At 41.1% G+C, this 10,310-nt stretch overlaps 1 protein-coding gene across 9 annotated transcripts in view; it reads left to right on the top strand.

The window, feature by feature from the left end:
• RAD51B (RAD51 paralog B) overlaps window positions 1-10,310 on the top strand; it is a 345,984-nt gene that overhangs the window by 192,461 nt on the left and 143,213 nt on the right. For 4 of the 9 annotated variants that reach the window (XM_019615646.1, XM_010711540.2, XM_019615650.2 and 1 more), the window contains one exon: window positions 9,618-9,742. In XM_019615646.1, the coding sequence (XP_019471191.1) occupies window positions 9,618-9,742 (125 nt within the window). Of the gene's footprint in view, window positions 1-9,617; window positions 9,784-10,310 lie in introns of those variants that run through there. The other 5 variants (XR_004159916.1, XM_031553573.1, XM_019615649.1 and 2 more) reach the window with 3 other exon arrangements.

The raw sequence follows: 10,310 nt of genomic DNA, 5'->3' as shown, positions 1-10,310 counted from the left end.
GTTCAACCATTTTGTAGTCCAAGGATTAAAAAGTGATATTTTTGTCTTTTTTTTTTTTTTTGTTTTATGTTTTTGTTTTTCACTGACTTTAAAAAATGTAATACATCTCAGGAGAGAAGAGTCACTGCAGTGAGAGATTGTTTTGGATTTATGCATTCATGGAGCACTTCTGTGTAATGTTGGTGCCTGGTACAGCTTACAGCAAAAACCTGGCACGTCTTGGAATACTTTGTGTTATAGCAGTAATGGAAGGAACCTCCTATAGTTAAGGCCATATAACTGTTTCCCTTCTTACTCTCTGCATTCAGTCAGAAAAAGCTTATCAGCATGATATTTTCCAGTCTTGGTTCTTGTCCAAAATTGAATTTATTTGGTTATTTGGAGATAAAGTGAGTCATTGCTTTTTGAGAATGAGAAGAAAAAAGAATTTACCTCCTCAGGGCCTAGATGGGAACTGCAATGTGAGGAGAGGGCTGGGTGGGCTGTGGGTCTCCTGCAAGGTCTGGGTAACTGAGGACAGGTGGCCAGGACCCCATTGTCCTTCTTTTTAACATTCTCCATGTTATGTAGGGAAGTACATATATATGATTTTTCAGCCTTGTAAGGGAGCCCATTCTGAACAGTGTGAGGTTTGCCAGGACAGCAAATGAAGCAGAGCAGATGGGCATCAGCCTGTGGCATAGGCCCCAGTATGCTGGGAGATGGGTGCAGCCAGTGAGAAGGATACTGACAAATACAGACTTGTGGTTAAATGCAAGTTAAGACATTCCACAGCCAGCCTTGATACTATTTGTTGTGAAAAGTAAGAATCCTTATTCTGTATTTGATAGGCAGAGTTACAGTTGCATATACCATTTTTTTTATACTCAACGTTTCTTTTATGTTTCTTATCAAATAACAAAAATATTCTTTTAATTTGTTGTTATGTGGTGTTTCATTTTTTTTGTTCTGTTTTTCTTCTTTTTTTTTTGATGGATAATACTGAGAGTTTGGCCAAATCTGAACTCCAGATGTGAACAGCTGTAGTTTGCGAACTGTCGTCTCTAGGCCCCAAATGTTTGGCTGACCTCTGCTTTCTTGTTACAGGCTGAAAGAGAATTGTTTCATGTTGGAATTTTCTTTTTTTTTTTTTTTTTTTTTATAGCTTTGGCTCATGATCCAAGCTGTACAGCTCTAAACTCAAACTGTTGTTTTTATTTACACCTGGAGAGAACTGTTTTAATTGTTAACTGTGTGACTGATGTTAAGAACAGTGAAGGCTTAAATTTTTAGATAAATGACTGCGGTCATAATGCAAATTAAAGCAGTTTACTCAGTTTGCATACAAGAAAGGTTGTTAAACATAACCCTTGCGGTTAACAGCCCCACCCTGAACTCTTAAATTATTGGATGTTTCAACCTTTTACATCAAGAAATCGCCGCTCACTGAGATTTGAAAATAAACCTGAAGGAGGACTGGTGCTGAAATAATCCTGTATCTACGAGTATAAAGGGCAGAAAACTTCATTCACCAGTTCAAGTGCAAGCCTGTGATCAAAAGCTGTTGTTTGCTAAGGCTTTTTTGTCTGTGCTGAGTATTTTGAGAAAGGTGCAGTGGCTGGATGTGCCACTGTGAGCACTCACGTTAATTGAGCTAATTCACGTGGTGGGTTGGCTGCAGCAACACAGCATCCTCTGTGGCTTCATGGCAGAATATGTTTGCCGAGGCAGGCTTTAGCGCACATTTAAAACTAGCTTACATACCCCTACTGTCCTTTTCCGTCCAGCGTGCAGACGTGCCATCAGGCTACTCTCTGGGAAGTAGACGGCTGTGTCAGAATCACCCTCAGAATTGTAGCGCTAATTGGTTCATTTATTGGTTGCTTTGATGGAGAACTCAATGTGTGTTCAAAACTTGACTCTGTCCTTTCTCCCTCCCTCACCCTTTGTGCCCTGCTTCTCTAATGTAATTTAAGGTTCGTTTGCAGACTGGCTCCTGCCTTGCCTGAAACGCTGCTGCTTTTGTCTGCACTGTGTCAGTTTTGTGTGTACCAGAACTAAGCTGCCAAGAGCTGTTTCTTTACCAGAATATATTTTATGGAAAAAATGTCGACTGTGGGAATACAGTCTGTGCCTCAGACCGCAGTATCCTACAATGACCATAATGCTGTGCACTGCATTTTGAAACTCACTGCTATTTCAAAATTCCATCCCTCTCTCCTCCCCCCAGCTGTATTAATTTTTGTTCTGCCTTTCTGGGACTTAGCTGTTTAAAACTTCCAGACTTCAGACTGTTATGTTGGGATTTTTTTTTGTCCTTGTCAGGGAGGAGTGTAGCAGCTGGCTCATTTGGTTCTAGCCTGGAAAGTTCGGAAGTGGCAAATCCAGATGATGGGTAAACACTAGCAGAGACTGATGAAGTTTAACAGCTGAGATTAAGCATCCTGGGAAAATCAGATACTATAATGCCATGGCTGTGTAGGTCAGAGGGCTGAGGCTTGCAGCATGCAAGGCTTCAGTTGCTTTGACAGTGTGATTTTAAATCTTCGTTCTTTATTTAAGTCTTAAGGGGCCAACACACGTGTAACTCCAGCATTCTGCCCCCTCTCTCCTACGTGCCTTCTGATTAATATCATGATCTGTTTAATTCCCCGAGGGAACTTAACAACAACAAAAAAGCAGCAATAACTTGTAGTGTGATTAGTGAGGTGATAATCAAAAGCATTTTCTGGTTCGCAGGGCCCCTGGCATTGCCAGACACCATGACTGGGCAAGCTTTGTTTTTCAGCCTATGCACCCTTTGTATGTGCAGGGAGGCAAAATTTCAGGGTTTTTTTTTTTTCTCATCTTTGTCAGTGGCTTGGGACTCTGTTTTTCTAATCTTGGAGAGGCAGGAAGAAGTGACTGCAGAGGACATGTTAGAATGAAGAAGTTCCTTTAAGTTTTAGTGGTGAACGATGTGTGAAAGAACTCTGGATACCGAAAACAGTGTAAATTTAGGACAGTTTTAGTTTTTCTAAAATTTCTCAGCTCTGTCATTAGAAAGGAGGGTGAGCTAAGGAAGAAAGTATTTTTTCTTTGTTACAGAAGAAAAATCAACATACAACCACTGTCTTCTACTTGGTCTTCACCAGCCGTCCCACCAAATGACTTAGTTACTTGCACTCCAAGTGCAGAACAGTAGAGTACTGAAACCAATCAGTTGGTGGTACGTTGTCAGGCCACAAAGCAAACAAACAAACAAAAACAAACAAACAAACAAAATGTACACTGCTATCTAGAAAGTGTCTGTTCCCAAGCATGCTGACTCCTTATTTCAGGTTCTGTTTCAGGTGCTATAAATCAGCTGCCTTCTCACCTTCACAGATCTCCTGAGACCTGAGCATTTCTTTCATGGCTGGTAGATTGTCTGGCAAGAAATGAGACCAGCTGGATTTTCTCATTTCTTAATGTTAGTTCCTTTTTTAGGTCAGCAGACAGGAGTCTCAGTACTAGCATGTGTGTTTCCCTCTCTGTCCGTCTGTCTTAGCTCAAAACAGAATCAACATGAACTCACCGAGGTCAGGAAATGTGAGCTGTTAGTGCAGCACACACTGGTTATAGTGGGCACACTGGTCAGCAGCAGTGGGAAGAGATAAAAACAAGCCAGCATCTGGCCAATTCTCTGGAGGACCCTTCCTACATCTTTGGCCTGGATTGAGGTCCAAGCTGATTTTTCAGGACAGGGTAATGATTAATGTTGCTTGTTTGAAAAAGCTTCTAATGTTTCATGGAGAATACTGAAAGACCCAACTTACTGAACTGTCACATGCTTTGGTTTATTTTCCATCCTTCTCCAGGGAGGATTGCTTGTAAGTGGCAAATAATCAGCAGCAGCTAAAAGACTCTTAAATGGCAATTCTTCTGAAAAGGAGATATTTAAGTCAGGAGCTGTCTTTTTCTTCTGCTTATACGGTCCTTGTGTATTGCAGATGAGAGCTCTAGGAGCTGTCAAAATAGCAATAATAAAATAGCTGTAAAAAAGCAGAAAGGACCTCGTTTTTTCATGGGACATCAGATAAGAGAATGAACTGTTTAAAGGAGAGAATTTTTTACATGGCTAGTTCTGTGGCCAAGCTTGATTCCTGCAACAGCTGGCTTTCCTGCTGTATGTCCTAAGTAATAAAAGACTATATGAAAGTGATGCTGTATTCCAGCAAGTAAGTTTTGATTTTTCTCCTAAGACGAACTGTTTGCATTCCTGCATAATGCATTAAGTGAAACAGGACTGTACAGCTGAAACAGAGACAACATTTTCTTCAGTGTCCATACAAATTAGTAACTCATGTTTGGTGATAACCTAGTTATGTGTAGATGTGCTCTGTCTCAAGTAGGTGATTGTAAATGGTAGTCTAAATATCTGCCTTATATTGTTTTAAAGGACCCAGTTTTTATCATCCCCAGTCATATCCTCTTAGTTCAGTGTGTGCTGAGGGCAGAAAGCGTATGGCAGGAAGTGTTTGGGGTATACCATGGCTGACCAGTACAGAGTGAGACGGTCATCACTGTAGGGTAAGAGAATCAGAATTGCCTTTTGCCTAAAGAGATCACTGCAGAGAAGGGCTGCAAATGGCAGAAGTCAGTGAGTGGGAGTTTGAAGAAAGCTGTGGTTAGTTACTTCACAGATGAGTTTGTCTTGTGGGTTGTATTTTCACTATGTTATGGGTTTTTCCACCATTGGGTATTTTTATACTTGTACTTTCTGAAGAGGTGAAGATGGAAAAAATAGATAGGTGGTTGTTTTGGGGTGGTTTTTTTTTTTTTTTTTTTTCATTTCTTTTTTTCCCCTCTGGTGTCACTGTTAGAGGTCTGCACCAAAAATGCAGACTAAATGCAATGCAGGTGAATAGCAGTGATCTTTATGAGCTCTACCAGTGAACCAGAACATCCATGCAGGAAAACTACACAGCCTGAGTGTGAAAGAAAGTACTTTCTCATTGCAAGATGTTCTGGTTTTGTTATGTGCCATTTTTTGTCCATCTCAGTAGTTTAATTCTTTATAAATATTTTCTCTGTACTTTTGGAGGGCTTTTCCTCCTTTTTGATAAATCAGGCTTTCATCAAGATGAGTTTATGTTGAAATTTGGAGATTCGTAGCTTCTGTGTTTTGTTACTTCCCTGTCCTAATGTGTATCAGTCCCTTTTTGCATTAATTGAAAAAAGATTTTTAAATTATGAAATGATAGAGATTGCAACCTACTATGCCTATTCAGACTATCTGTGGCATTAATCTCAGTGATAAGGAAAGTCTTTATGAACGTTCGTTTAAATTGCACTGATGGGAGAATTGGACAAAATGAATTTAACTTTTGTGTATAACTGGGCTAAGTGCTGTTGCCCAATTCCTCTGACAGCTTCTACCAAGGCATCAGAGTCCAGAAGATATGCACCTCAACATCTGTGTGGAGATAACACTGAAGCTGATAATCCTCAGTTGAAGAATCACCCTTTCTTCTTTGGTTTGTTTCTTCCCTGGTTGTGCAGATGTGCAGAGTCATTCACTTTGCAAACCACAAGAAGCTTTATTTTCATTTGTGACAGCTGTTGAGTGAGAGTGAAGGAGACACTTTTTGGTTTGTTCATGTTTTCCAGAGCATACAGTCACTACTAGTGCCTCTTGTAGTGCTCTGAAGAGCCCAATTTCACAGGAAACAGCAGAACAGGTATTGAGTGCAGTTCTGCCTGCCAGTGTGCACTTTGATCCCTTCAATGCTAGTAGTTTTTGTGTGAGGGAAAATGGAGTGTTTACTGGAATCAAAGTCACTACTGCATTTCATTTGAGCTGGATCTGAATTCATGGAAAAGGTTTATTTAGAGGTCTTCTCCTACCCTCCTACCATGCACCCGCACCACCCTATCCTAGGTTCCCATCTCTGTGCTTCTGCACGCCCACTCCCTTTTCATATTTACTGTCTTCCTTTTGTCCATCTGTGAACTGAGATCTGCCACCTCTCTCTCATTAGGTCGTCAGCCTGCCCCTTTTTCTTCCTCTCCCTGTCCCTTAGCTCCCTGTATCTGCCATATCCTGAGCAGAAACGGTAGTGACAGAACTGACTGGGGCATGAGTGCGCTGACCAGGCTGGCAAGATGGAGGTGCTGCCCGTCAGCTGGGACCTGCTATTCTGTGCCTCTCTGAGTGCTTCAGGATGGACAGTGGGAGGACTTCTGAGCAGAGACCTACATCCTTTAGAGCCAGGGAACCTCTAGGAGCCAGGTTCTTCTTGGGCCAAGGTTGGTCTATCCCAACCCTAAATGTGAAAATGTCAGAAGAAAAATCAAGGCAGTACATACTAAAAAATATCACGATCTTTCTAAACAGTTTTATCTATTTTCCTTGTGCTTTTCATTAATGACTAAGTAGTATTCGAGTAACAGAAAAGATAAACTTGGGATTTGAAGGCTATGCTTGAATGTAAATATATTTTCTTAGTATATACTCTTTCCTTCTTCTGAAATCATTGCTATCTTTTTGTGTTTAGAGCAAGGGGAAGGAAAGAAGAGCATACTGTCACTGACCTTGAACTTTCCTGCAAGGCTGGTGCTGCTTTCCCTCCATTAAGCTCGCTTGTTGCTGTGCTCCTCCTTTTGCCCAATGCATCATTGCAGGACCATCCCTTATAAAACGGAAATCTTTCCTGTGAGGAATTCCTTTCCACCCTGCAAACAGTCTTCACTGTAAATGTGCTCCAGGCTTACTAACCACTTTGGACCAGTCATAAATTTGAATAACTTCAGAGGAGAAGATTTGCCTGAAAATGGGTCACAAAAACAGTCCTCTTCGGATGGGATGATACAGTGTCGTGCAGCAGACTTTCTCCTGTATAATAAAATGAATATAGCAATTAGCTTGTTTATTCTGCCACAAGCCTTATACTTCTAATACTTTATTTTGGTACAGGTTTTAGGCCTGCAAGAAATGCAGAATTAGGAATCATTATGGAGTGATACCTCCTGTATATCACCAGGTTCCATGCAGTTAACAGCAGCTGCTTAAAGCCAGCAAATAGCTACTTAGATAGTGTCTGATGTCCCATCAGTGTGGATGAACACTGCCCTGTGGAGTGAGCAGGGCCTTCCAGCTGTGTGCAGGAGTATGCTTGTATCAGCTGTGAGGAGACACCTCCATACCACCAGAGCTCACTCTGTGAGCTGCCTTAGCTGAATTTTGTGATTCCTAACCATTGCAAGCTGGTGGGAAAGGACAGCATCAACTACCAGTGAAACTCAAATCTTATTCCACGAGAGGAGAGAATTGCAAAGCCTTAAAGCTGCTTCTCTTTCTTTTATCCTCCTGTAGTCTGTTTATACAGTGATGATATTTTACTTTTGATATGCATGCAGTTTACAGAACTTAATGAACTTAAGTGACTTGGCTTAAATAATGGAATGGAAGACCTCCCAGCACCTTGCTTTTAACACTTGGATCTAGTCTCCCCTCCAGCAGGCAAATTAAATCAGGAATGCAGGTAAAGAGAAATTATTATTGTCAATACATCCACCTTCCCAATACAGACTGGTTAGACTGATGAACAGAATAGCTTTCTTGATACTGAAACTTCCAGTTAGGAGCTCCTCCCATGAGTTATTCATGCAAAAGTTTGATGCTTATCAAGATAGGGGTACTTTTTGTTCTGAGGAAAGGAAAGCAGTCATTCTTTGTTGGTGGAAGAACTGTAGACTGTTTTCAAACTGGAATACATCTTGTTCAGGAGAAGTGGTCGTTGTGCATGCTGCAGTGAGTTACCATGAGGGGGGAAGTAACTCCCAAGTATCGAGTCCAGCTCCTATCAAACTATGGGCTTGAAACAAGTGCTTCTCCACGTGCTTTCTTTAGTGCACCCTAAACATTTAAAGACCTAATCCAAGTTCCATCGATGACATTGTAAACCTAAATTATTCAGGGAGGAGGGCAAGGGGGAGATTTGATATCTATAGATGAGTCCTTGAGTGCACTGCAGTGATTCTAGGCCCTTGTCTCCAGCCTGCTACTCTCCTCCCTAATCCACTCTCTTGTAATTATTTGCAAGCTACTAGTAGTGATACAAATAATGATTTTTACTGTGGGTTTGCACTTTTTGGTCTTGCCTTTTCTAGATATTTTTCCAAAATAAAAGCTTTAGTGAATGAAGTAACTATGCTTCTGCTCTGAGTAGTTGGAGGGAAAAAGTAACAAAATCTACAACCTTAGAAATGTAAAAGCAGTGCAGGGCCTTAGCCTGACTCTTCCAGAAGCTCTGCTGGGGTAGGAGATAACTTTGTCAGCCCAGTACAGTATTGCTTCCAAAACCTAGTACTTATTATTTAAGTTTTAATATTTACTCTGTTGCACTGCTGATAGCAGTGCTGATTGCAGAAACATAAGGCTTTTCTGCAATTTGTAATGCAGTCATTGCCATACTCTTTTCATAGTCTACTTTAGCCAGGTGAAACACAATCTACCCTGTAAGCAAGGTGAAGAATTTCTTTTAGCTCTGTGACTGGCTCTATGAGAGTATAGAAGTTAGTGTGTTCCTGTCATATAATCTGCTTTCTTCCACTGTTTTTTTCTCAAAGTCTTGTCTGATGTAATTTTAATTGAGTCTCTTGACAAGGATTTTATCACTATCCTGGGGAAGCAGTTTTGGCTTTTGCCTGATATTGCAATTTTTGTTGTCTTCATTTTGTGGCAGGTGACAGGAAGTTCCCTGACTTCAAGTCCAGCTTTTTCTCATTCAACTTCAGGTCAATATTCATCGCTTTCAAACCCTATCAGTCTATCCCTGTCCTGGAGTGCATACACTGACTGTCACAAACTGTTTTCAACTTTCAGATTACCATGAGTATCTGCAAGTTGCGGTCATATCATACATCTTGTATATCTGCAAGTAAATTCACACAATTTGGATTTTGTTTCCAAATGTCTTTGATTTGCCTGTTTTGCGCTCTCTTCTTAAAGTGTCATTTGAAGTATAAGCAACACAACCATCTATCTTTTCATCTTACGCAGAATTTGTGGTAAGAAAAGATGATGGTCTTGGACACCTTTCTGCTTGTTTACTGATATGTGTGCATGAATGGTTTCTTTGGTTTCAGTACTAGAGAAATCAAGTGAAAAGGCAGTTCAGCAAGCTGGGTCATGCTGCATTGTTGGAAGCACTTTACATTATCATTGCTGATCACAGCAGACTGCATTTTCCTTTACAGTTATAAAAAGTTCAGATGATCTCCAAGACATCAGAATGGTATTTACCGTTAGAAGGCTCCCTTTCTAAATGTTAGAAAACACAAGGGATGCCTGCTTGTGTGAAACAGTATATTAATTTTTGGATCAGAGTATCATGGCACCACATTCTTCTCCTTTAACTTCCCTTTTTATTACTGAGTTATACACTGTCATGCTTGCTTTACTGTGCCCATATAAAGCTGGTTTGCTGGGGCACACTCGTCTTTGAAAGGAACAAGACAAGTGTGCCCCAGTGCATCTCCAGATATTTAGGAGTTTTATGCAATACTGTCATCTCTTAAAAACAAAATTGTGACAGCCTGAGATGATTGGTTAGAGTTTCCATGCTGAAATCTTTTCTGTGGTGCTGTCCTGATGCAGTTTCTTTCGTAATCAGTTTCAGGAGCTTCTGGAAGTGGGAAGAGGGAATCTGCTTGTGTGACAGCAGCCCTTGGTAACACATGGAGTCACAGTGTCAACACCAGGCTCATCCTGCAATATCACGACTTGCTGACAAGGCAGGTGAGAACTTAAATAAAGTCGTACAAGCAGTTGTTCGCCAGGTGGGTAACAGCATGACTGCCAGCGTGGTTAAGCACCGTGCGGTGAGAATGGGCCAAGTGCCTACCTGGGATGCAGGGAGGTCACTGTTCTTTGCTTTTCAGGGATGGCCAGTCCTCCAGTGCCTCCCTGTGTTAGAATGGGCTTATCTGAATCAAAGGATCTGGTGTGTGTTGGCACAGACATGCAAATTCCTTGAGTTTTTGGGGCATTGCATATTGTGGAGATGAAGATAATCCTTGTTCTCCTGCACAGGGAATTTGGGACACAAGTGATAGCATGATTGTTTTGCTGTCGCATCTTTCCCACTCTTCTGTGCCAAATTTCTTCTGTGACTGTTAGGACAGGGAGTACTCCATCTTCTGCAGCTACTGTTTGCAAGTGGAGGCCTGCTGCCTGTACCAGCAAACTTATTTTGTGCATTAAGTGTGGTAGCAACTTTCCAGTAGTACGTCTGCAAAAAGGAGATGGTTAACAGTTTTACTGAGGGACTTCATGCTTTTGAATGAACTACAGTAGCTTTTCTTTT

The sequence above is a fragment of the Meleagris gallopavo genome, chromosome 5, assembly GCF_000146605.3.
Source record: "Meleagris gallopavo isolate NT-WF06-2002-E0010 breed Aviagen turkey brand Nicholas breeding stock chromosome 5, Turkey_5.1, whole genome shotgun sequence".
Taxonomy (NCBI): Eukaryota; Metazoa; Chordata; class Aves; order Galliformes; family Phasianidae; genus Meleagris; species Meleagris gallopavo.
Note: the sequence above shows the minus strand (reverse complement) of the source record. Positions and strands in the feature narration are given on the sequence as shown.